Source organism: Chionomys nivalis, chromosome 4, assembly GCF_950005125.1.
Source record: "Chionomys nivalis chromosome 4, mChiNiv1.1, whole genome shotgun sequence".
NCBI lineage: Eukaryota > Metazoa > Chordata > Mammalia > Rodentia > Cricetidae > Chionomys > Chionomys nivalis.
The window spans coordinates 52,363,464-52,390,618 of NC_080089.1; the positions used below are offsets into that span (position 1 = coordinate 52,363,464).

Here is a 27,155-nt window from a genome sequence, read left to right on the forward strand (position 1 = left end):
GCTATATTACCCAGATGGTGGTGGTGCACACCTTTAATCCCCGCACTCAAGAGACAGAAGCAGGCAGATCTGAGTTCAACGTCAGTCTGGTTTATAGAGTGAGTTCCAGGACATCCAGAGCTATACAGAGACACCCTGTCATGAAAAAACAAAGAGAAAAAAAAAGAGATTAATATAGTATTTATGATAACAAAATGATTTTTAGAAAGGGGTACTCCAATGACTCTAACTATTATAAAACTACAAAATCATATACAAAAATTAATTCACATTCTCCTTTAGTTTTAGATGATTTGGATAGCAAGCTGGCCCAGGAACAATCTGCAGGCTCAGTGAATACCAGAGTACCATTCAACTATGGATCAAGAACCCAGTTCAAACATTCTCACTTGAGCAGGAATGAGCATAGTCACAGCACGGGAAGGCACCAAAACTACCACAGCGAAGCTTCCAATATGTCCATCTATGACATCCTGAGACCAGGAACTCCTAGAGAAGGTTTCAAAACCTTTTCTCCTAGGACAAAGACAATTTATGACATGTACAGGACCAGGGAGCCCAGAGTCTTAAAAGAGGACTTTATGCAAAAGAATACATTTGGTAGCACATCACTATGCTTCGACAGCCGGCAGCGGTCAGCTTCACCCGCCACAGGGCGTTTTACCGCCAGGAGCTTACACTCTCCAGCCACTACTCAAAACAAGAACAGTTTTACACCAGTAAGGCACCAGCAAAGTCCCAAAAGAACTCCTTTGTCGTCCATCATATGGAATAGGTCAGATTCTTCTAGACACAGACTGAATCCAGAGGAGTCCGGGGCACCGTCGCCAATGGACATCGACCCTGCTGACCAGTACGTGGCTCCAAGGTGTTCTCAGGAGAGTAGGAGGTATGAGTTGTACCATTCACAGAGTGCTTACCGAAGCATCCCTCTGAATGCCCCCATGGATAACGTAATGAGTCCTGACACATTGGAGAACTCAGAGAATATGCCACTCTACCATCAGAATAACCCACTCGCAAGGTCTTTCTTCAGCAGTACCTTCAGACAGAGTGGAGAACAGAGATTTGGACAGAATTCCTTTTGGAGCCAACAGGAGGAATATTCTTTCTGGTCTGACATACACCAGAGCGGGAAGCCGTTCCCTCCAGACAGGGACTTTGAAATGATTTCTGTTGAAGTAAACAGGGCACCATCTGTTTACAGCCATCGTGTCCCATCTCCACCCTGGAAGCCACATTCTCCTGGCTATGGAACATATGTCTTCAGAGGTCAAGAGGATCCACACTGCTGGAGATCTGATCTTCAGACGTCTCCACTGGAGAGCATGGTCACATCGCATGTCAATGAGAACCAATTTCCACCCCAGTTTTTCACACCGGATGGTTTTCCCATGACTGATCCAAGCTGCCACATCCAATCTTCCTGCCTGGGCTGTCAGCAAGGCCACTGTCCTGTAGACACAGCTGTGGATGATGAGTCCCGTTTGTTTGGCAAGGCTCAGACTCTAGTGTCCTCATTCAGAACTTCCTTCCCCCTGATTCCTGATGACAGAAGGGATTCTCAGGGTCCCAGCTTCCAGAATTCCACAGTTACTTTGGAGAAAATGGTCCCTAATAAGCCAGACTCTCTTCCAGTAAGAAACTGTACAGAAGTCGCTGTGTCTGGTAGCCATTCGACTGAATCGCTGGCTCTTACCGAAACCCAGCCCAACATCCCAGCCACAGAAATGAAAACTGAGAAAGACATGAATGAATCTATTTCAGACAGTGAACGGCTAAACAAGATGGGCCAGAAAAACAAGGCAAGTGGGTTACCCCAGCCTCATTCACAGACAACGATCTCTAATGATTTACCTGATTCTCAAAATGCCCACTCCCAAGACGCAACCGAAAGCGACAGGTTTGTCTTTAATGAATCTACCACAGTAGGCTCCGCAAAGTCGCCCAGGGTCTTTTCCAGGAAAGGCACTCCCCAAATGCACACGTCACTAAGAGATAAAGCCAAGGACTTAGACAAAGATCAAGGTTTTCCTAGAAACAGAAAACTTGACTCAGCGGCTTCCCCGACTTCCATCCAAGAACATGGAAAGTGTCCGTCTCTTCCCAGCCCAAATCAAAGTTGTCACCAGACAAAAGGAAGTAATGAAGACAGCCCAGGCATCATTAAAAATAGCCACTGGTGCCTTGAACCCACTGCTACCCAAAAGGCAGAGTCCCCAGAGCAGCCTGCTGTTCTAGATCTTGAGCAACAGCATCCTTCCACTCATCCTACCAATGGCAGCAAGCTGGCCGCCAGACACAGTATCTCACATGATGCTTCGGATGTGTCCTCTGGTGCACCCCAAGATTCCTTACTGTTGAGCAATTCGTTCCTTGATGCTCTCTTCATTCCTTCTACTACAGCGTTCTCCAGGAGGCTTTCCGACCAAGATCCATCTCAAGAAGAAAGAGAAGAAAAAGACAAGGCTGCGAAGAACCAAAATCCGTTGGCTGTCAATTCCACAGATAGGCAAGAGAGTCATGACGGGCCTGCTCTTCTGCACGATGCTGTCCACGGCCACCCGTACTCTCCCTTCAGAAATGGGAGAGGGACAGGACGTGTAAGACGCCACGTGTCCTATATTGAGGAGCTGGCCAAGACAGAGAATAGAGCAGCACCCAGAAGTGAAGGCTATAGCCTCACTGGGGACCAAAGTAGTGTCAAAGCCCCTGAGCTCAGCACGGTCTACTGCACCTTGCCAAGAAAACCAGCCAGCTTTCTCATACACAGCAGACAGCAGGAAAGTAAGATAACAGCGGCTTCAATTAGGAACGGGCCACTTCCATTCCAAATGAAAAATAAAGTGGGTGTTCCAACTGGGGAGAGCATATCTGACAAACCCAGTTCTCCTAAATCAGTGAGCGATGCTTCCAGTTCCATCATGGGGATGCCCGAAGCCACCAAGAAGATGACAGACAGAAAAGCCATTAGATCTGCTTCTGTTAGGAAAGGGCCGCTTCCTTTCCTCATCACGAGGGCAGTATCATGTCCTTCGGGGGAGCCGTGTACCTTGACCGACAGTGGTGAAAGAGCAAAGTCACTGGTCCTGGACATGGATGCGTCCTCTGCGATGCCCAGGCCTCGGGGGAGAATCTTCGGTTCTCTCGAAGGTGACCCATCATCTCGAGAGAGTACTTTCTCTGAAAGACACAACCGAAAAGAACTTGCTCAAGATGACGAGGCACCTGTCCCTGGGATGAGCTCACTCACCCTTTCAAACCAAACCCCCAAGCCGATGTCTGCAGACGCGTCAGGAAAAGCATTACATAAGTTTAAGACAACCAGCATGTTCTCTGTTTCTGGTGACGAAGAGAATGTGAAATGTCTTGAGGTGGTTTCAGTATATTATACTCTACCAAGGAAACCCAGCAAAAAGTTCTGCAGCCTCCTTCAGCAGTATACGCAAGGTACAGATTCACTTCGAGATGCTTTTCAGGGAGAGACGAAAGCATTGCCTAGTGCTTTAGAAGGCGATGAGCAAAGTCGTCCCTCACAAGTGCAGTCAGGAATACCTCCACTGCAAGACCTAAGGAAGCAGGCCGACTCCGCCCCACGCTGTCTTTCTCACAGCAATGAAAAGAAGACTGTCTCCCGATTACCACATAGGGAGGCTTCCGAATCTTCCTTAGAGGAAATGGCTTCTGTGGGGCCCGATGTCCCTCTTCATAAAGGAGAACCTAAGACCAAAGAGATTTCCCCAGGTAGTTTAGCTAAAACAGCCGGGGATGACTCACTAAGCAGGAAAAAGAGAGAGGGGGCATTGCTAAGACAGATCGTACAGAGCCCATTACTGCCTCAGGAAAAAGGTGCTGGAGAAGGAAACGCTAAAAATCTACAGCCTTCTAAAGGAGGAGACACTGGTCTCCCAGGCCACTCAGAAGCTAATGTTGAGAATTCCCAAACCAGAAGAAATTCTGAAGCCTGTGCAGGGGGCATAGCCACCAGATCAACAGGAAGTGGATGGTATCCTCAGAGAGATCACATGACTGTAGTCGTAAATGACAGTTCTAGTGGGTCACAGCCTAGAGAAGCCAGGGGGACAACTGGAGACTGCCAAAACCTGACTGATAAAATGCTCCCCGACTCAGAAAGCCAAGCCTTTGCTCCAACCCCAGCATTGCATAAGCTGCAGCTGATTGAAGAGGCTCAGTCAGGGGGAACAGATCAGCAGTCGGAACCCAGATGGGCAGGAATTCAAAAAACAAACACAGCAGAGGTGAGAAAGGTTAAAGATGAAACACCAAAGTTGGCATGGGATCAAACTTTACTTCCTGGAGGAAATAAAACCAACACGGGCGACCTAGAAACAAAAGAAAACAGATACTCAGTTAAACATGGATTGGCAGCCATGTCTAAAGCAAGCAGAAAAATCCCGGCTAAGGAAATGAGTCCCAGAAGACACATAGCCACTATTTTCTCCCAAAGTGAAAGCCAGTCTGGCTTTAGGAGGTTATCTCTTTGTAGATCAGAGGACAGCCCACTGTCCCCTGAACCTATTGTAAAATCCACAGAGTCCACAGACGAAAGCAGCCTGATGAATGTGGACGCATCGGAGACCCCGCTCCAAGCTACTGCAGTATCCAACCCAGAACCTCCTTGTCAGCCCTGCAGTCAGAGGCCTGCTAACATTTCACAACCACATCAGAATGAGTCAAACAGCATCTCAGAAACACCATCAAAGAATGAAGATTCTAAAGCCCAGATTTCAGGAGAGCCGGGAGCCCCAGCTCAGCTCACGCTTACCAGCCCCAGAGAAAGAAGCGCTAACCCTCAGCAGAGGTTGAGTCCCCCTTCTCCCCTGGAATCTGCACAGAAATCTACAGTAAAGCTGTCCCATTGTCAGCTGCGCCACTGGAGTGCCCCATCTCCAGAGTCAGAACCTGAGCCTCACCTCTATAGGTCAAAGAGTTTAAAAAACTTCAATGTGCACAGTGACCGGCTGTGCACAAGTCACCCTCCCAAGGCCAGGGGGCGCCACTTTTCTGAGAACACCTGCATTGACAAGGCTCTCAGCCAGCTGTCCCTTGACGACAACCCCTCCCACAGCAGGGCTTACAGCCGACGATTCAAATCTTTTTCTGAACTTCCTACCTCTGATGAAGGCGAAAGTTGGGCTTTGTATAACAATAGGACTAGAACGGGTCCCAAGTCTACGTCCTCCATTTCCAGGCCTATTGACTACGGGATTTTTGGGAAAGAGCAGCAGCTGGCTTTCTTGGAGAATGTCAAGCGGTCACTCACACAGGGAAGACTGTGGAAGCCAAGTTTTCTTAAGAACCCTGGCTTTCTCAAGGATGATGTACTCCGTGCTTCCAACCCGTCGCAGTCCGAGCTGTTGGATTCTGGTGGTGGGTCACCCAAAGATGGCTCATTTCCAAGTGAACCTCTTAATATCTACGAGGAGGACCCAGTGGACTCGGACTGGGACACAGACACAACCACCGATGATGAGTACTACCTGGATGAGAACGATAAGGAATCGGAACTGTGAGACTGCGAGAAACTGTGTAATATTATACTCGATTTTTGGCTTTTTACCAAAAATATCATTATAGTGAGTCTAGATTTATAGACAGGTAGATCTGGTTTGGCCAGTGTCTGCACCACTCTTTTCTTTTCCATATATATGTATTTTTCTTCTGAATTCTAAGAACAGTGATTGCTGGTTTTGAGGGATTTTGTTCGTTTCTCCTGATTTTTTCTCCTGGTGCGTTTGAACTTAGCCTTCTTACCTCTTCCCCCAACTCTATCTCTGAGCCACTTTCCAGTCCTGGCTCTGTCTTCCTCATCGCTGTTTTTATGTCTCTTACACTTAATAGTTTGGGCACATGTTAAAACTTGTTACTTGTTAATTACCGAGAACAGTTGCAAAACCGTACTGCCCCCTCTGTCCACAGCCTGAATTCAAGATATCAAACATAAGCAAGGGAAAGGGATAGTCAGGAAGAATACTGTCCTTGCACGCACACTGTGTTCATACAGTGCTCACACAGGCACTGAAGGGCATTGGAGCCAGAAATGGGAGTAACAGAGGGTTAGGGGTCATACAGGTGCTGGGAATCAAACCTGGGTCCTCTGCAAGAGCTGCAAGTGCTCTTAACCGCTGAGCTCTCTCCAGCCACAAGATAAAGGGGATTGTCCTGAGAGCATCCTTGCATTTCAGCAGTGGCATCTTGACACACATGTCTAGAGAACATTTGGAGGTTAAAAATGAACAGTTAGTGCCTTCAGGAATCTCTCTGAAGTCATTCGTGGTGATTGGCTGACAAGTTTTCATCAGGCCTAGCACGAGGGTGAAGCCAAGCGATGCAGGCAGTGGCTTGGCCACAGAGACACGGCTAAGAGACGGAAAGGAGCAGACAGCACATTGCTGCGCCAGCTTTGTAGCTGCTCTCTCCACAGCTGATTTTTCCCATCTCTCCAGCCATGTGCATTTCTCACTTCCTTGTTTTTAGTCCAGACTGGGGCTTATTAAGCTTTTCTCACTGAAATTCTTTACCACTTTTACATGCCCTTAAGTATACATATATAAAATAGGTGTGCAAGTCGAACATTCACTGATAACTCACATTTATTTTAAAACAGTTCTCTGACTTACAAATTTATCATTTGTTTAAGATAAAAACAAACATATGCTAATGAGATAGATACAATCCAGCACAAGGACTTTCTACTGTTACCCACAGGCTGGGGCATAAAGTAGTAACACGCCTTTGGTGTCTGTAATTGCCTTTGTATATGAGCAGAATCTTTGCATGCACAATAGAAGTGTTGTAGTTCCTGGGTTGCAATACAGGGATGGATTTTGTCTTGTTTTATGGCTGTTTTATGACATACTTTTATTTCCCACTGTTCATCCAGATGAACTGAATAAGGGCGGGTGCTGGCAAAGCGTACAGAGATCTGGTGCTGGCGTGAACGCAAGGAAGATCTGTATGATTATTGCCCTTATAATCAATCATTCTGAAAGCCGAATGACAGAGCTCAAAGCTAGTGAAGGGGAGCTCCCTAATACGGACGCTTTTCCTTAAACCTGTCCGCTCAGACTTCAAGCTCTAGCCGATTTAAAGCTCACTTGTTCTTAGTTCATTCAAACTTGAATGGTACAGAGTAACATTCAGTTTCTTATTTGATGATGTATGCTTGTGCATATGTCTTTCCTCTATTGCTATTTATCTGGTTATTTAAGTAAAACTCATATATCATGACTTTTTGTATATAATTTTAAGATATTCCAAGATATTTTAACATTAACACCCTTGGGTTTTTTTTTTTATGATCACCATGAGATGCTGTTTCAATAAATATTGTGAGTCTACATGTTTGCTACAAAAGGTGACGCGAAGTTAACTTGCTCCTCACCGAGGCAAGGCTCTGCGTGAGGGACGGCAGGGGAAGAATGGACAGTATTTGGGGCGCAGACTCTCCGGGATAGAGTCTGTTACCCATACTGAAGCCACTGCTTCTCTGCACTGTGTGTGAGGGTCCCTGCTGTCAGGCCGATGAATCAGGGGAACAGTGACTTTGCAAAAACAGAACAGCAAGCACCTTTACTGTTTATAGCTCCATGCAGCACTTCGTTCAGGAAGTGTGGCAGATGTTGTCTTTGTGTTGTAATATGTAAACCGCTTGTTTTTAATGCTCATTTTGGGCGTAGCCGTGGTAACTTTAACAACGGTCATTTTATATTGTTTTTTTCTAAAATACATTATGATTATAAAACTTTCTTGTAAATGGAATAAAACACTAATGAATCAATACTAATAAGTGCCTAGGAAATTATCAGCTTGCTTCAATGTTAGGCTAACACAGCTATAAATATTGTGTTAAAGTCACTTAAAATGGGGTTTAATAAGATTGCTTTTTAGATGTCACCCTCCTGAATGGCTTATTCTAACATCGTAAACACATTGATCTTAATAAAATGCTAATTGTTACTCATATGAGTTTGGTTAAGAAGCTTGAAAAGAGAGACTATTTTGTACGGGAGATAAAGATGAGGCACGACGGTGCTGAGAGAAGCCTTCTTAGGTTGTGGAAAAGATCACAATCAAATGGAAAATCACACCTCCGTGAAACAAGTTTCTTTACTGAATGCTGGTGTGTCCAAACAGGCCTTACTGTTTAGAGTTTGCTGTCTGTGTTGGAGTTGTAGAATATCCTATCTAACTGTACAGTATAAATATGTAAATATTTTACTTTGCGAGTTCGCATTACTACTTGTAACTGATATTCTGTTCTGAAATAATAACCCACAATAAGCACTTTTGTCAAAACTGTCAGTCATGTTTTTATTTCCTCAACTCTGTTTCCAAAGTATGGAATATGTCAGGAGGTGAAATTTTAAAACAACGCTTGTGTTGAAATAAACAACCTGAACAGACACACTCTGCTTGTTTGTTGGTTGCATTTGCACTTCTGAAGATGGAACCTACATACTATGCAAGCGCTCCTCCACTGAGCCACAGACTCAACCCCAAATTTACTGTTAGTCTTGGCTTTATTTCCTATCCTCAGATTACTTTTTAATTTTTTTATGTGTATGGGTGTTTTGCCTGCCTGTTTGTACACCACATACATGCCTGGTATCCGCAGAGGGCAACAGAGTCCCTAGAACTGGAGTAACAGATGTGTTGTGGATGCTGGGAATCAAACCTGGGTCCTTTGGAGGAACAGCAGTGCTCTTAACTGCTGAGCTATCTCTCCAGTCCCTCGAAAGATGATTTTTTTTTTAGTGTGAAATTTTCACGAAAAAAACTAAAATACTAGGGGAGATGTGCCCAATGTTTCTGATTATTGGGAGAGACTTGCCAAATAGATTATTTAAAAACAAAAAGGGTGGTTGCTTCTCTCTCTTCATAAACACCCAAAGTAGTCAACCAGCTTTGAGATATAAATTTTATTATTAGATTTATTTATTTTCCGTGTGAGTGGGTTGCTTGAATGTGCACCATATGTATGCACAGTGCCCACCAAGGCCAGAAGAGGACATCAGATCCCTGGAACTGGTGTCAGGTGGCTGTGAGCTGTCATGTGGGTGCTGGGAATCAAACCAGTGTCCTCTGCAAAGATAAGTGCTCTTAACCACTCAGCCATCTCTCTGGTCCTGACATTCATTTTTAATTACTGTCAAAGTAAATGAATTGAAAGATTTCTCGCTAATCCCTCTAGTCTATCTCCGGTATTAATTATAACAATCTTTTCTAGTGGGCTGGAGAGATGGCTCAGAGGTTAAGAGCACTGACTGTTCTTCCAGAGGTCCTGAGTTCAATTCCCAGCAACCACATGGTGGCTCACAACCATCTGTAATGAGATCTGGCGCCCTCTTCTGGTCTGCAGCATATATGTAGGGAAAACGCTGTATACATAATTAATAAATAAATAAATCTTTAAAAAAAACAATCTTTTCTAGGAAAACCCAATGCCTTTTCTTCATCAACACATATGCACACATGTATACATATGCAGAGATGTATAAATACACATGTATAATGTGATTATACTTTTAAGTAGAACTATATATCCATGGGTATGCATATTTGGGGGAAAGTACATATAATTATATTTATGTAACTATAATAAATTACTAGATATTTTCAAAATATTGGCTGTCCAGAAGAATGTTTTAATGATGTTTTCTTAAAAAGAAAAGATGGCAATTTTACTTGATTTAATGACATTTTTAATCAGTGTTGATTGGCTGACTCGTTGCAGTGATGGGAATCAATTGTTTGATCGTTCCCCTCAAACAATTGTCACCTCAACTGACATATATATAATTTCTCAGGCCATATGTCACTATCACCCAAATAACCCCCAGCTCACTTCTCTGCGAAATTAAGTCCAATTTTGGCAGAATGTGAACAAAATGTGTTCTACACAGGCTTTTGGGTTTGTTTGCTTGCTTGGGTGTGTTGGAGGGGGAGTATTTCTTTAAATGCTAACTGGAGCAGACTGGGCATTCCATCAAAGCATTCAAACAACTTCAGGAAGGAAACAGTGGAATTCACACTAAGCCAAGCTACACTGCTGCCCTGCAGTTCACTGATGACATCACCAGTTCCTGATGATCCTTCTAAACCATAGAGGGTTGTCTACCATCTCCAGGGATGGACACCAGGCTAGCCCGAGATCTGGGCACTGCGGAGTGCATACGGGCATCTGGGTGCTTTCTCCACACTGGCCTCTCTGCCCTAACCTGCGGTTGGTAATGGAGTCAGAGTCTTAGGAGCCCAATTAAAGCCTGGGGAAGGCAGAGGGCTCTGACATGCTCTGCGTTGAGATCTACCTGGTGGGGATCAAAAATACTGTGTCCATTCTATTGGATGAATTCTTCCAGCTTTCTCAGTCTGGGGACAATATTTCCTAAGAGTTTAATGTTATGTGTCCTACTCCAGTTAGCGCGTGCGCGTGCACACACACACACATACACACACACACACCCCAAAAGCCTGTGAACACATTTTGTTCACACTCTGCCAAAATTGGACTTTAAATATTCTTTTCGCAGAGAAGTGAGCCGGTGGTTATAAAAAAGAAGGAAAAATAATTAGCCAACATGAGCGAACTGGAGTGAAGGGGAGAGAATGTTCTTTTTAGCCCCTGAGCCTGAGGAGCGGGGCCAACCTGGCTGCCCATCCTACCTCCCCAAAGTGGCAGGGAGAGAAGGGGCCTGACTCTGGAGAAGCTTGCCCACACAGGGCACAGGAAGGCCCAGCCCCTGCCTGCTGGTGCCCAAGTGCCCTGCTCCTTGCTCCTCCCAAATCAGTGGATACTCAGAAAACACTGTTTGAAAGAGGAACCACACTCCAGGGACTCCAGTGAGGGAGATTGCCAAGCACAAAAGAAATGAAACAGGTGAACCTCTGTGTGAATCATGCCAGCGAACTTCACAGTTCCAACTCTGGGTCTTGTACACGGCAGACACTTACTGTACCACTAAAGACACAACCCAAACCTGAGCCTGTAACGTTTAAAGCTGGTTTTTTTTTCCTGACTGAATGTAGTAGTGCTCACCTTTAATCCCCACATTTGGGAGACAGAGGCAGGGGGATGACAGTGAGTAAAAGGCCAGGTGGTCTATATAGAGTTCCAGACCAGCAAGAGCTATGAATTAAAAGCAGGGTCTCTCCACAGGGCAAGGTAGCTTACACACATTTAATTCCCTCAGTACTAGAGAAGGCTGGGAGGAAGAATTGCCATTGGTTCAAAACTAGCCTGGGCTAAGAGGGAGACGTCCTTCTCAAAAGGAAAAAAACAAAAAACAAAATAAAACATAATCATAATAAAATATAAAATAAGTGGAAGCGGTAACAGCAACAGCTGCCTTTCTCCAAACTTCTGACAAACTCGAGCCTTTAGTGGAGGGCCTGGGGACGGTGCACGCCAACACCCTGTCGGCGCGCGGGGCGGCTCTAGGCAGAGGCCCGCCCCCGGGTGTCCCCTGGAGCCCGGCGCTCCGGCCCCTCCCCGGTCGGCCAAGCTGAGAGCCGGCGACCATGCTCCGCGTCCCGCGGGCCCCGCTGCTGCGGCTGCAGCTCGCCCTGCTGGTGGCCGCGGGGGCCGGGGCGCGAGTGAGCGCACCGCGGAGCCTGGTGTGGGGCCCGGGGCTGCAGGCCGCCGTCGTCCTGCCCGTGCGCTACTTCTTCCTGCAGGCGGTGGACTCGGACGGCCGGAACCTCACTAGCTCGCCGCCAGGTCAGTGCCCGTCGCCATCCCCGCGCGTTCCTGGCCCCATACACAGCCACTTCCCGCTGTGAGTGTCGCCCTTCCTCCTCCCTGACACCCACAGGGGCGGGAGACACCACCTTGGTCCGTTGGGTGACTAACTCCAAGGGCTGAGCCAGACGTCCCGCGCGTGGACTGATGTTGGCGTAAATGGCACCGCTGATGTCCTATGGGGTGCGGTGGCGCGATCACGTGATACAGATGGTCCTTCCTCCCTGACTACACCCACTAGGCCTGCAGTGCAGGGCCGTCTTACACGCAGGGTTTTCCTTTTCTTCTTACCTTTGACTTATTAAATGCAGACCACAGAAATCGGTGAAACTAAGTAGAATCGGGACGAGGGATGGGGGCGGGATCTTGTCCTCCTCCTCCCACATCTGACAGTTTCTCTGGACTTGTCCAGCTGGTTTCAAGTTGTTGCCTGTCAGGATTTGCTCATTTGTGTCTAAACTTAAGGCTGCTCCTAACAGGCGCCCTATTCTGCCAGCGAAGAGACCGAATAGTCTAGGCCTACCTCCTCCACAGTGCAAAGGTGCTTGGAGATCACTGTGTCATTTGGTAATCCTGGAGTTAAGAGAGGGTCTTAGTGTCTGCCTATCAGAAAACTTAAGACTCTGCTGAGAAAATGGATAAGCAACTGAGCTATCCGGGCATGCCACAGCTACTACAGTGGGATATGTACAGCGCGGTGTAAACATTGAAGAACTGCAGGTGGGCCCAGGGAAGTCTGGGAAACCTTCGAGAGTACGGGTTTGGAGGCTGAGTTTTTCTGGGCATGCTTGCAGATGTGCAAAAGCTGAGTGTGAGGACCAGTTGTTCAGAACGAAGCCCGTAGGGCATGTTTCAGATTCAAAGCATGGCGTAGTATCACTCCAAGTTAGTTTCCAGTAAATGAACCCACGCATGCACGTCTGTGGTTACAGCCGGGGAGTGAGGATTTTTCCTCTAATTCCTTTTTGCATTCTTTTTCCCAAATAAACTTCTCCGCGAAGATTCTATTTTATTTATATTTATATGGATGTGGTGTGTGTGTGTGTGTGTGTATGCCACTTGTATGCATGTGTGCGTATAGACCATAAGGGGGCGCTGAAGCCGCCGTAGCTGGAGGTCAGCTTGTGAACTACCTTATTGCTGAGAATTGAACATGTGTCCTCTGGAAGAGTAGAAGGCGCTCTTAATCACTGAGTCATCTCTCAGCCCCAGTAGATCATAATGTTTTCATAGTGAGGGGGGAAAAGCCTCTCAGTATGTTTGCAGTGCATGAGTGGATGGATCCTGGAATGTGTCCATGGTAAGAAGTCAGACATATTTGGAGGATTATGTAGTCCTAGGGCGTAACGCTTTGGTCTTCTGGGACACTCTAGTTGCTAATGTAAGATCAGTGCTTTCTCTGTAACTGCAGAGAGCTTTGGTAAACTTCCTAACCGGTCTTGGTGGGTGGCGAGATCCCTGTTGCCAGAGACTCTCTTCCACTTAAAAAGCTGGAAAGCTGTGACTGTCTCCGGGCTGTGCAGTTCATTGATATTGACCCTCGATTACTTCTTGGAGCTGGGTCTCTCACTGCACAGCGGGGGGTGATAACTACCTATCTGACATGCCAGTCTTACAGGAAGCAGGTAGAATGCTCAAGAGCTGGTGTGATGGTGAGAGCCTATAACCCAAGCACTTGGGAGACAGAAGCAGGAGAATTGTGGGTTCTAGGCTAGCCTTGACTATGTAATAAGAAGTTGATCCAAAAAATAAATAAACAGACCTGAACACAAGGAGTAGCCCATCGTAGGGGATAAGTAAATGTATTTTTTTAAAAAAATGCTTTTGGCTTCTTTGAAATTTAAGTACTCAGAATTTCTGATGTAAGGGTTTGATCCTTGTTGCCTCCCTTTGTGTCACAATGTTCCCTTCAGTCAGCTTTTCTGTCTTTATTTCTTCTCCCTCCCTCCCTTCACTGTTGTTATTGAATAGCTAACGACTCCCTTGTTAAGTTAGATCCTTGGCTTGAGGATGGGTCAGGCATAGTTGCTGCCTCAAGGATCCCCCAGGCTGAGCTGAACATGGTTTACCATGAACACTGCAGGGCAAAAGAATTCCTGTACAAAGATCCCCATCTAATCACGAGACATGAAAATCAGGAAATGGTCATGCTATTTTTATTTCTTCTGCTCCCAGGTCAAACACAATTCAAAGTAGTCGTAAAATCCCTTTCACCGAAAGAGTCAGCCCGAATTTATGTCCCTAAACCTTTGGACAGAAATGATGGAACATTTTTGGTGAGATACAGGATGCACGAGACTGTCCACGAAGGCCTCAAGGTGGAGGTTCTTTATGGTGGTGAACACGTAGCTCAGTCTCCCTATATTTTGAAAGGTAAGTGTTATTAGTCACCTGAACCTCAACTTCTGTGGGAGGCATGCTTTTCAGAATGGCTGTAATGACCCTGCAGTCAAGTTACACAGAGGAAACATTAGATATGCACTCCTTGAAGCTCAAATTTTATATCACTTTGGCATTTAAAAAAATTATCATTGTCTGGGTTTGGAGAGCACTGGCTGCTCTTGCAGAGGATCTGAGTTCAGTTCCCAGAACCCACAGGGAAGCTCACAGTCATCTGTGACTCCAGCGTCCTCTTCTGAACTCTGGGGGTACCAGACGTGTATGTATGCACACACATACATGTGGACAAAGCACACACCTAAAATAAATCTTTTAAAAAATGCTTTTCTGTTTCATTTTGTGTAGTTACTATTGCTGATTTGTTCATCTTTTTTTTTCCTGCACTACCAAGTTGCTATTAATGCCCTACAGTGTGTGTGTGTGTATATATATGTGTATATATATATATATATATATATACTCTTTTTAATTTTCTTAAGCTTTAACCCTGGGATATGGCCGAGTTGACGGAACATAATTTAATCCTTTTGAGTTAAGTTTTCACAGTTTGTTAGTAGATGAAATTGAGCCACATTTAATCTTGGGCTAATTATTCTCAAGGACTGAGATATGCTCTTCCCAAGTCCCAAGAACGAAGAGGCTCTGTGCCCTGGCTGGTACAGGCACTTTCCTCAGCCGTGTGGAGTGGTATACACTGCCCTCCAGTGTTCTGGACGGTTCTTTCCTGTACTGGGTGACTTCATCACAGATGCCCTGATCATAGGCTGGGATGTCTTCTCACTCACAGAGGCCTGCATGTTTCCAGGCTTTTCCGTGTTCTGTTCTTACCCTTCACCTACTCTGTCTTCCCAGGCCTGGTTGCCCTGTTCTCCCGTACTCTCAGCTTTCCTCAGGTCAGTGCGACTGCCCAGCTCTAGCCACTCCCCCTTCCCTTTTCCTGGGCTGCCTTAAGCAGAGCTCCTGTGACCTGGGAGGCTTGCCTTGCTGGTGTCCATCCCCCAGACTCACTGTCCTTCACTGCCTCCTGACAATAGTCTGGAAACTGTGAGTGCCTAAGTTATGACAGGTCTGATCCACCAGTTCCAAGTGAAAGAATAAGTCAGTGCCTCCTATTGGTCTTGGTCTGAAGTAGAAATTTTCAAAACAAAACCAAATATCAGGCTTAATGATGTAATCCCAGCACTAGGGAGGTAGAAGCAGGAGGATCAGGAGTTAAGGTTAACTGGGCTACATGAGATTATTTCCAAAGATCATAAATAAATCCTCAAGAAAATTTAATTTTTTTCATTAAAATAAATATGGGTATGTCCTGAAATTATATGTTAGATTTGTATACATTGTTTTCTAGATGCATCTTCAGGAAAGCCCTCTGCGTTCAGCTGCCCCCCATAGCATCATACTGAGAGGTCCTTTCAGTTACTCTGTCTTTCTCTGAGACGTGCCAACCGAGACCGCACTAGAGGCTTTGAGGGAGAGGCCCTCCAGTTTCTCAAAAACTCACTGCTTCTGCATTCGGATGTCCAAAAACTAGGAAGCTCTCCGTCTGTGTGCTAAAATGAAGTGGTTGTATACTAATTACTGACAGCTCACTAGACGCGAATGTGTCATCCAAGTGACTGGATGGGAGGAAGTATGTGCTGTCCAGTCTGTCTAAAGTGCCTCGAGAGGGGGCAGACGTGGGACTCTGACATAAATACTGCGCCACTCCCTTGTCTGAGATAGTTTTGCCTCTGTCGGTAGTTTTCAGATTTGCGAAGCTGTCATCCAGTGTTCACTTCTCGTTGTTAACTTGGGGTGACATTGTGTGTGTGTGTCACCTCCTCAGGACCCGTGTATCACGAGTACTGTGACTGCCCAGAAGAGGATCCTCAGGCCTGGCAGGAAACTCTGTCTTGTCCAGACATGGAACCACAGATCGAGCAAGATTTTACTGCCTTCCCCAGCATCAACCTCCAACAGATGCTGAAGGAAGTCCCCAAAAGATTTGGGGACGAGCGGGGTGCTGTTGTTCATTACACAATTGTCAATAACCACATTCACCGGAGATCCTTGGGGAAATACACAGACTTCAAAATGTTCTCTGATGAAATTTTACTGTCACTGGCAAGAAAGGTATGAAAATGAATGAACCAGATTTCAAAAATAGTATCATTTAATTTCTTTTTGTTACAACGGTTACATATTTAGAACTATAAAGACCCATGAGAGTGGCTTTCAGGACCCAGAACTGTGTCACGGAATATGTGTATGTCTTTGTAGATGACTCTTTCCTGTAAGGTATAAACTAAAGTGGGCTTGGTGGCTCTTGCCTGTAATCCTGGCATTCAGGCTCACAAGAGTTCAGTCTAAGCTAGAGAAAGAACAAGACTCTGAATGCCAGGACAGAAAACAGGTCCTATTCCATAGCCTAAAGGTTCCAGTAAGTCTAGGTGACATTCATGGGGGTGTAGAGATTTGGACAGCTGTGTAGGTTCGAGTTGAGGGAGGTGAAGTCAGAATGCCCAAGAAGGAAACTGAGGCAGCATTCCAAGCAAGAAGACCTCCGCGGAGGATCAATCGTGGACATGGAAACAGTGGAGGATAATAAAACAAACAAACAAACAAAAACCAAGGTAGATGGCTCTTGAGGAAAACCGCCAAAGATTGATCCCTGTCCCCTACACATATACATGCATAGCCAAGAGACTGGGGTATTTGGTGCCTCCCAACTCTGATGTTTGAGCCTTTGTTTTTGTAGGTCACCCTCCCAGATTTAGAATTTTATATTAACCTTGGAGATTGGCCCTTGGAGCATCGGAAGGTCAATGACACTCCTGGCCCTATACCTATCATTTCCTGGTGCGGCTCCTTGGACTCAAGAGACATTATCCTTCCAACATACGATGTCACCCATTCCATACTTGAAGCAATGAGGGGTGTCACAAATGATCTCCTCTCTGTTCAGGGAAACACAGGTAAGCTAAGCTTAATTCTCGTGGGGAAAACCTTAAAGATAAAAATGGTGGAGGGAATCAGAAAGAATAGATGTATATGCTTAATCATTCTTGCTTTCTACCCAAGAAGAATACATGTCTAGTGTGTGCAAGGGCCCAAGCTCCATTCCCAGCACAGCAAAGTAGGGAAAAACTCCCTACAGCCAAAAGAGAACGTTTGGGATTCCAATTTGAAAATTAAAAACACACCGTTTAGGGAGCTAACACCCAGGCCTGTATTCGCGGAGGCTCCCTTGACTTCAGCCATCTATAGGCATCTTTTCTAGTCGCGTTGGTTATACTTGCATGAAACTTTAAATCAAAGCATTGAGGATATTTAAATAATATGCTTATTCGGTAAACCTGTCACTAATTCTGACTCCAGTGATTCTTATTACTGCATAAAATGAGAGCAGCCTGAAAACCCTAAGACGGCGGTGGTCATGGTGTCATTGGGCATCATGACCCCATCCTCCAGTACTCTGTAAGGATTTCACTTCATCTTTCTGTACTTCCTGAGCCTTCAGAATTGGAATCCTTCCTCCCTTTATGATTTCTTCCATTTGCGACACAATGGAAGCCTCTTTTTGGAAACTCATTGGGCTGCGAAAAACTTGGCTTTGTTTTTTGCAGCCTCTGTTTCTCTTTATTGTTATTTGGAGACAAGATCAGAGATTTGTGCAAAGTACCTAAAGATATCATGAAGAGAAAAGATAAATCAGAATCAGATGAAAACCATATGAAGTAAATGTTGGCCTGCTTTCAATTTGATAGTGGTGACTTTCTGGGTACGCTGAGAAGGTTAAGCCCCTCCGATTCTTCTCTCTTATGATGTCCCCGGGGCACTGATGGGCATTTAGCCAACATCTTACTTTAGAATAGTAAGAGGGTTTTGTCAGAGATTGAAATTAATTTTTCTAAAACATCTCCCTTCCTAAAAAGAGAAGATACAAATGTAGAGAGAGCTGGCGTGGTGGCTATCGCCTGCACTCCTAGCACTTGGAGGCTGAGGCAGGAAGAGTGTCTTTAGTTAGAGATCTGTCTGGGCTACGTAGCAGGTAGCAGATCAGCCAGGGATGAACAGCAAGAGCCTGTCTCAGACTCCCCATATACCTGTGTGAATGCAGTGAATTGTATAATTACACTTAACGGCATCCAAGAAAAATATATTTTCTCTATTCAAATTTATGAGTAGAGGGCTGGAGAGATGGCTCAGCCGTTAAAGGCTAGGCTCACAACCAAAATTTATGAGTAGCTGAACTGGAGAGATGGTCAAGTGGTTAAGAGCACTCACTGCTCTTCCAGAGAACGCAGGTTCAATTCCCGGTACCTACTTGGTGCACAATCTGTAACTTCAGTCCCAAGATATCTGGCGCCCTCCCCTGGCTTCTGTGGGTACTTCATGCACACAGTGCACAGGCATACATGGAATATATATACACATAAAACAAAACTAAAGGGAGAAATATGAACTAAGAACTCTGTTGGGTGGCTTAGTTATGCAGTTTTCTGCTGACCTCAAGTAAGCGCAAAAGCCTAACCCCTGTGCGATTGTGAAACACAAAAGTGAAGGGAACTGTGGCCTTGGCAGTAGGACAAGTCACAGAACCGTTTGCTCTGAGTTTGCCTGATACCGTGAGGGCTGTTTCCCAGTGTGGAACACAGTGAATAGCAATGCCCGTGAAAACTGGTTGGTAGGTAAATGGGAGGGGCTGGAACAGACAGACAGACAGCCCCTGGAAGCACCTCTGGCAAACTGAGACTCAGTCCCAGGTGTTTTGGAAACGGCGTCTGTGTTACAAAATGGGTTTGTGACGAGTACCAACATTTTAAATGGAAATGGTGGATTAAATAAAGATCATTGTGCTGTCTTATGATTTCAGATTCTTAATCATAATTTTTTATGGCCTCAAACTTCTAGGGCCTTCCTGGATCAATAAAACAGAGAAAGCTTTCTTCCGAGGTAGAGATAGCCGGGAGGAGAGGCTGCAGTTGGTACAGCTGTCCAGAGAAAATCCACAGCTGCTAGATGCAGGAATTACAGGATATTTCTTTTTCCAAGAGAAAGAAAAAGAGCTTGGAAAAGCCAAGTTGATGGGTTTCTTTGATTTCTTTAAGGTATGAGTCTTCCTATGGCTATGAAGTGATAAACTATGTCCAAAGTCCACGAAACTGGTGGTTCAAGCAGGTCGCCTCGGTGTGTAGCTAACTTCACTTTCGCTCTCTCCAGTCCGACCGAGGAGTCACTGAACTCTCACAGTTTTGTCTGTTAACTTTGTTACCGAATAACCTAGAACTATATTTAATGCTTAATGTGAGAGCTAGCATGAAGTTTGTATGTATTTATTATGGCTTTTCCCTTTGATTTAATGATCTGCAAAGATATTTCTTTTATGTGAAGTGATCTTTGGTAAATAAAAAGAGTGTTCATTTTTATATATGCAAAATAGGAGGTGGAGCCTGAGGGAAGTGGAGCTGGAGTGCGGGTCCTGCCTGTGGCCCCTCATCTCTTAGTGACTCTGGTGACCTCTGATGCCTGCTATGTTCCTTTACTTTCTTTTTATATTGATTTTGGTATGCATATGTGTTTGTATATGAATGTGTGCGTGCGTGTGTGTGGTGTATGCATGCACATATATGTGTGTGCCCCTTTCTCTGTCATGAAACCCACACCTAACTGGCTAGGAAACATGTGGTACTGATTATTTAATAAATTTATTTTTTTAAAGAGATTATTAAGAGGTTAGAGTGTACCCCTGTGCAGAGGACTTCTGTTACATGAGAAAGGCATAGGTCTGATCTCCAGCACTGAAAAGGAAAGGGAGGGGAATGGGAGGGAGGAAGGGAGGAGTCAGTGTAGTTGGAAATGGACCAGCTTCATCTCGAGGGTTTCGTGGTGAAAAGAGCAGTGAATCTGCATTCAGAATGAAGGTTTATAGCTTTCTCTGTATTCCAGTTTTCTCACTTGTAAAGACAAAACGAAAAAACCTTGCCTCATAGTATAATTAAATTGGATTTTTCATGCCTTCGCTATGTGCTTTTGAAATGGAAATTAGAACTTACTAATCCAATATATGTCAGTGGAGTAACTAGTTTTTATAACACTTAATTTCTCTCTCTCTCCGTGTGTGTGTGTGTGTGTGTGTGTGTGTGTGTGTGTGTGAATGACAACTTACCAGAATTAGTTCTCTTCCTCTACCAGGTGGGTCCTGGGTATTGAACTTGGGTCATGGTTTGGCAGCAAACTTCTTTTCCCACTGAGCCATCTTTCGTACAGTTCACAGGCTGGAAAGATGTAAACTCTGTTTTACATAAACTCTAGTTTATGTTTAAGGAATAAACGAAATTTTATATATACATGAAAATTGATAATATCACTTTTCAGAATATTAAAATGTAGAACTTTGACAATAGTTGATTACAGGAGTCTAGACTCTCTGCTTCACAGATGTAATTGAAACAGACACTTGTTCCTGTGTCCTAGAAGGTCCTGCTAGGGACGCATTAGAGGCTGTTTGTCATTTTTATACAAGGAGAAAATGAAAGCTGTTTGCGGTGCAGATGTGGGGACGTGGAAGACGATCCCTCTGTGTTGGATTTAATACTGTGAGAAGCGGAAGTGGAGCAATGGCTTTCTGAGGCTCTTTCTTTTCATCTTCTAGTACAAGTACCAGGTGAATGTGGACGGCACTGTGGCTGCTTACAGGTTTCCGTACCTCATGCTGGGCGACAGCCTGGTTCTGAAGCAGGAGTCGCCGTATTATGAACATTTCTATGTGGCGCTAAGGCCTTGGAAACACTACGTTCCCGTGAGAAGAAACCTCAGTGATCTGCTAGAGAAAGTGAGGTGGGCCAAGGTATGCTTCATGCCATGTTCCTTTTTAGGGCAATATCAAAGTTATCAATATGGAGGACTTGTGTTCCATCACGACCATGTACCATAATGAAATAAAAATCAAAGGAAGTATAATTTTCTTTTTAAAAAATGTGTTCCCTTTAAATAGCTAAAGAATAGACGTGGGGCTGGAGAGGGGCTGAGTGTTAAGAGCCCTTGCTGTCCTCCCAGAGGACCTGGATTCCAGCACCCTTGTTGGGCGGCTCACGATGTCCTGTAACCCCAGCTCAGGGGATCAGAGGGCTTCTCCTGGCTTCCATAGTCACTGCACTCATGCGCACAAACCCACCTGCAGATACACACAAGTGCACATGTCAAAGAGAAAGAAAGGCCATCAGAATCATTTTGTATACCTCGTCAACATTATTGAGGGTTGGGTTTGAAGTCTAGTGTTGTTGTGATATGGATTTTTCTAAATGATTCACTGTTTGCATTTATAGATGCAAAAGAAGAATACGCAAAATGCAAATTACAGATTGAAAAGGCCAGAATTGAAAGACTTTATATTTTAAGAGAACATCCCAGGCAAATCTGGTAGTCTTCTTTTCCTTATATATGAAAAAAACTCCACAAGCCCTTACCCAACACAAACTACAAAGCATACCAAGAGCAAGGTCCCCATAAAACAAGGATTTCTTTTTTTTTTAAGGAATAAATTTTAAAATAAAATTTAAGGAATAAATATTAAAAACTACTGTGGTTTATTATGAAACTATAAAGATTTATCCTTCTACAATAACATTTTTCCATTTTTTAAGTTTTGAGAAATAATATTTTGGTTATGGAATAATGGATCAGAATCATCGTTCTGGCTTTTCCTAAGATCCACAATCGCCAGCAAATAGTTTTTCCTATCAACAGCATGCAGAAAGTTAGGCGTTTCCTGTGACTGTAATCAGGAGCATTGATTATTCCGGGCACATAGCCCGTGAGCACTAGTGGGTACATAACTTTTATCACAACGGCATTTTAGTCTTTTGTGGCTACCGCTTTGTAACAGAACATTATCTCTGCATATTTGAATGAAGCTTTATGAAAAACACATTTCTATTATTTTTAATTTTATACACGTTTCAGTGTAGAAGTCTGTACACTTGGGTGAAGATGCCCTCAAAGGCCTCAGGCCTCGGATCCCCAGGAGCTGGAGTTGAGAACCACCCACCGAGATGGGTGCTGGGAACAGAACTTGGGTCCTCTACAAGAGCAGTAGGCACATTTAACTGCCCAGCCAGCTCCCCAACACTGAAGCTTTTAAAAGACATTTTAACATGAAAATTGATCCATTCTGTCCTTAGGCAGAGGGCACTGCTGGGGAGACAGATGATGGACCCCAGGCTTTCTCCCTGGATCGCTAGGAAAGCACCAGAAGAGGCCATTGAGGCCGGTAGAGTCAGGTCCACACACCTACGAACCTTCCCCTTTAACAGACATTAGTAAAGGATCCCGTGGCCCCCTTTGCCTTAGCCCATTGCAGTCCGCTTCCCCCGTGCTGTTGACATTCGCCTCGCCTGTCTTTCTCACTCGTGCACTTAGCGTTCTCTGTGAGCTGCAGCAGCAATTTTTGTTCTTTCCTTTTAGGAAAACGATGACGAAGCAAAGAAGATTGCGAAAGAAGGGCAGTTAGCTGCTAGGGACCTGCTCCAGCCGCCCCGACTTTTCTGTTACTATTACAGAGTGCTGCAGGTCAGTTCAGAGTCCAACCTGGTGAGTCGGGGTCTTTAGGCCACGTGCGTGACCTGGACACTACGTACCATGCTTCCTGAGGGGATCAGCGGCAGCTTGTGGAAAGAATTTGGATTCAGCTGAGACTCCAGCCTGAGGGAGGAAAGAACCAGAGCTGACTCTCTCTGTAGCCTCCATCCTTTCAATCTCCGTTCTTGGAGCGCAGGGAAGTAGATTAATTAGAAGCTCCTCCCCTCTTGTCAGGGTGCGCCCCGTGGTGGTTGATTTTTAGAGACCGTCCTTCTTGTCTGTGGGTGTGCAAGTTACGTCCCCTGAGCCACTCCCCACCACCACGTCTGTCTTGTCATCCTTTGACCGGTTCCATCCTGTGTACTAATCTAGTTTTAAATTTTTAATTTTAATTGCATTTTACTTATTTTGTGATCTTGGGGAGGTGGAGGAGGAGTGGAGCGCCTGTGGAGGTCAGAGGGCAGAGGACTCCCGTAGGAGTCGGTTCTCTCCTTCCACCACGTAGGTCCCAGGGATTGAACTAGGGTTTTAAGGCCAGGAGGCAGGCATCTTTACCCAGTAAGCCATTTTACCAGCCCTAGCTTTAATTTTAATGGTGGGAGCTTTCTACCTCTAACATGTTAATTAAGTTCCCTTAGTTATATTGTTATTTTGTTGGCACTAGCCCAATGCTAGGAATACATAACAGAGTGGACCAGAATGAACACAGGGAAAGACTCGGTGCATAGGAATATCTCTGACCAGGGTGGAAGAACTTTGCACGGTTATGACTCCAGCCCTCCGGGATGGATGGATGGACACTGTCTGCAGATGCTGCTCATCTTGAGTTGCTGTCATGAAAATTCAACAAGACAGTTATTCATTAGAATGGAGGATACGTGCTGGCTCCATTGTCTCAGTTAGAGGCATTTGGCTTGGCATCTCTTTTCTAATTTATACAGAAGTGTAGATTAGGGTTCCCTGCCAGACTGTGAGATGTTTCACCAGCCTTTGGTTTGGGTCTGAAACTTTGCGATTGAAGGTGGAAATGTGTGGGAGGTGGGACTAGAATGAAGCATCAACTAAACCTTCCATGGCTTCCATATTTCAGAAATACGCTGAGCGCCAGACCAGCAAGCCCATGATACGTGACGGGATGGAGCTTGTTCCCCAGCCGGAGGATGCCACATCGTTTTGCCGGTGCCACAGGAAGATGCCAGGGAGGGAAGAGCTTTAAGGAAGCCCCGGCTTCACACTCTTTGTGTGCTGGCTGCATCTTTAAGACTTGTGAAAGATGCCAAGCCGTGAGGAAAGAGCGGAGCCAGGCCTGGTGGGTCAGGCTCACACTTCTAATCCCAGCACTCCAGAGGCAGAAGCAAGAGGATTTCTTACTGCAAAGCCTGCCTGCGATATATGGTAATTTCCTGACCAGCCCAGACTTCCCTGCTGAATCTTATCAAAAAGCCAAAACAACCGGGAAGTGGTGGTGCACACCTTTTGTCCCAGCACTTGGAAAACAGAGGCAGGCAGATCTCCGTGAGTTCAAGGCCAGCCTGGTCTACAGAGTGAGTTCCAGAATAGCCCGAGCTACACAGAGAAACCCTGTCTCAAAAACAAAACAAACAAAAAGCCAAAGCAAAAAGAAATGCAGAGAGATGCTAAGCATGTAATCCCACACCGTGAGGCTGAGGCAGAAAGATCATAAGTTCCAGTATTACCAAATGCCTCTAGATATTCATTTTATTTGGGGTGAAACTGCTCATTTGAGCATCACAATAGATAAAAAGACTTATAAATCACCTGGGAATCTGTGGATGTCACATTTCCTGGTTTGTTTCTATCTTTTCTTCACTTACTTTTACATTCGGCTATGAAGGGAAAAGTGTTGGGGGAAGGTTTTATTTTCTCCTCCCTGTGTAGTTTCTCCTTTTGCAAGCTGTTCTGATGCTCTGTGATTCCAGCCTCTTGTTGGAAGAGCTGATGGAGCTAACTAAGGAACAAGCTAAGTAAGGAACAAGTCTCTATGCTGTTAAGGGTAGCATAGAGACGGTGGAGGAACACGCTGCATTGTTCAAATCTTTTCAGCTAAGTTTTTGCCAGGGCCTAGGACAGAATTAAGGGGAAATTGTACCTAACATTGGTGAGTCAGTCTGTTTGGGTTGCGCACCTGTTAAAGACAGCATAACTATTAATGTAGACAGTGACATTCTGTGGGTATCTTTATCATCTGTATACTAGGAATATAAGAGATAACAGCTGTCAACATGAGATCTTTAATTCCTTTTGTCCTTCCAAAAGAGTCCTCGAAAGCTGCTACCCCAGCCTCAGGAGGCCTCAGCATCCTGAGATTCACTAATATGCCCAGGACAGAGGCAGGTACTGGTTCCTGGATCTACAGATGGACAGAAAGAGCCTCCTCTTTCAGTGGGTTGAACCGTTAAGATAAAGACTTTGGCACTTGCCTCTGCCTTTTAGGACAGGGTCGAGATCTAAGCCTCATACCCTTAAATTCCTGTCTAACTCCTCAGAGCACCATCAATCCAAGACACAGTTTATGACAGAGTGCACTCCAAAACCAGAGCTCCCCAAACCGGGGAACTCATGTGGTCATGTCTGTTCTCCCGAGGGCCAAAAGGAACACGGGAATTTGTGTTTTTAAGTAGACCATAGAAATGATCAGCAAGCCCATCGCCGATTTAAACCCGACCTGTGTAGTATGAACTAAAGGACAAGCTGTCCTGAGGCCGCACCTGGTGCATCTGAGTCTGCCTTCTATTGTTTATAGAGAGTAGAGCCTTATGGGAATGAGTTATGGAAAGAAAAGCTGCCTTCCTCTTTGCTACCTCTGTAACCCCAGGTCCAGGGAGCAAATGGCAGTTTGTCGTAGACACAGTAAGTCTTTTAGGTTGATGTCATATGATGAACAGTCCTAACAGTTAAAAGGAGTTGAGACAAGCTGGGCAGTTTCTCTGGACTCCTTGGGGCCCCCGCGGTCCTTACTTTGGAGCATTGAGTCTCTGATGTGAACCTGCAGGGGACATTTCACATCTAAACTATAGCACTAAAGTCTATCATGAAATTTAGATACCTCCCCCCTATCTCCCCAGCTTGACCACAGCCTTTGAAATGAGTTTTACATGGCTTTTTGGTTTACTAGATTGAATAGATCTTAGTGAAAGAAATTGGCTTATTAAGCCCTGATTCTTTCCCTCCCAGCTCATCTGTTACCCACATACCCAGAGCCACTTTCAATCCTGAAATTCTTATTAAAATATATCTGGCTTCAGAGGCTAGGAATCAAGAGAGAGTTAAGGTGATTACCTGGGAGAGGTTGGAGGAAGGAAAGGAGACAATGATTCATTTTAATTTCAACAAAAATATTTTTAATTTAACTTTTGAAAAGAGGGGAATGTAAGGGTGTAAAGATATAGTTCTGTGGGGCTGGAGAGATGGCTCAGCAGTTAAGAACACTGACTGTTCTTCCAGAAGACCCAGGTTCAATTCCCAGCACCCCCATGGTGGCTCATGACTGTCTGTAACTCTAGTTCCAAGGGATCTGATATCTTCACGCCAATGAATGTAAAATAAATAAGTTAAATGAATTTTTTAAAAAAGATATAGTTGTGCTTGTTTGAATAAACTGTCACCAATGCTTGTGGCTTCCAACACTCCACGTGGCTGTCACCCATCAATAGTGAATGCATTGCCTAGAGAGATCCTAATGCATTGAGGGCTGCGTACACCATTGGTGAGAACAAAGCAGTTATCACTGCCCTGTATGGAGAGTTTCCCACGCCGAGTTCCGGAAAGACCAAAGGTACAGGACATAGTGTGTGAAAACATTTTGCCAAAGACGAAAAGAAAATCGTTGGGTTTGAAGGACAACCTGCCAGTGTTGAGGAAAGTTGTGGAGAGAAGGGAAGTTTTTTTGCTTTATACCTTTTTATAATATTTAAATTGCTTTTTAACCATGGATATAAATCAAGTTGTAAAATAAAAATGTCAACATGGTAAAAGAATAAATCCACAGAGGATATAAGAAAGAAAAGAAAATATTAATGTTTTCCATGATGCCATATTAAAAACCTACGTATGTCTAGAACTTTGTCATGTGGTTTTATTATATACTCTTTTTAAATAAAGCAAATTTTCTTTATTAAAAATTGGAAACCATGTGCTTTGTTTTAAGAAAGGTTATCACCACCTTCTCCCTGGTGTGTCTATGACAGTTAATCTAGCCTGGAATTTCTAAAGATTTTATTTATTGATCTTCGGTGTATGAAATTTTGCTTGCCTGTACGTTAGTGCCCCACATGCGTGCCTGGTGCCCAGAGAGCCCAGAAGAGAGTTGGATTCCCTCAGGACTGGAGTTACAGATGCTTATGACTGCCATGTGGGTGCTGGCAACTGAACCTGGGTCCTCGAGCAGCCAGTGCTCCTAACCCCTGAGCCATGT

General features: G+C 44.9%; 2 protein-coding genes across 3 annotated transcripts in view; both read left to right on the forward strand.

The window, feature by feature from the left end:
- Positions 1-9,560, forward strand: part of Exph5 (exophilin 5) — a 73,837-nt gene extending 64,277 nt beyond the window's left edge. For both annotated transcript variants that reach the window (XM_057766756.1, XM_057766757.1), the window contains one exon: positions 283-9,560. In XM_057766756.1, coding sequence (XP_057622739.1) covers positions 283-5,534 — 5,252 coding nt within the window. In that variant the 3' untranslated portion in view covers positions 5,535-9,560. The remainder of the gene's footprint in view (positions 1-282) is intronic.
- Positions 9,561-11,509: 1,949 nt separating this feature from the next.
- Poglut3 (protein O-glucosyltransferase 3) lies at positions 11,510-26,856 on the forward strand. The gene is made up of 8 exons (XM_057768767.1): positions 11,510-11,740; positions 13,937-14,134; positions 15,987-16,273; positions 16,899-17,115; positions 19,055-19,251; positions 20,796-20,990; positions 22,607-22,711; positions 23,811-26,856. Exons 1-8 carry the CDS (start codon positions 11,542-11,544, stop codon positions 23,934-23,936), a joined length of 1,524 nt encoding a protein of 507 aa, XP_057624750.1. The 5' UTR covers positions 11,510-11,541; the 3' UTR covers positions 23,937-26,856.
- The last annotated feature ends 299 nt before the right edge of the window (positions 26,857-27,155 follow it).

What these genes read in the sequence shown, in the direction of transcription:
- Poglut3 (XM_057768767.1), top strand. Translation starts at nt 11,542, where the DNA reads ATGCTCCGCGTCCCGCGGGCCCCGCTGCTGCGGCTGCAGCTCGCCCTG. An exon ending in TACTGTCACTGGCAAGAAAG is followed by an intron (nt 16,274 to 16,898) that starts GTATGAAAATGA and finishes TTGTTTTTGTAG; the next exon opens with GTCACCCTCCCAGATTTAGA. An exon ending in ACTATTACAGAGTGCTGCAG is followed by an intron (nt 22,712 to 23,810) that starts GTCAGTTCAGAG and finishes TCCATATTTCAG; the next exon opens with AAATACGCTGAGCGCCAGAC.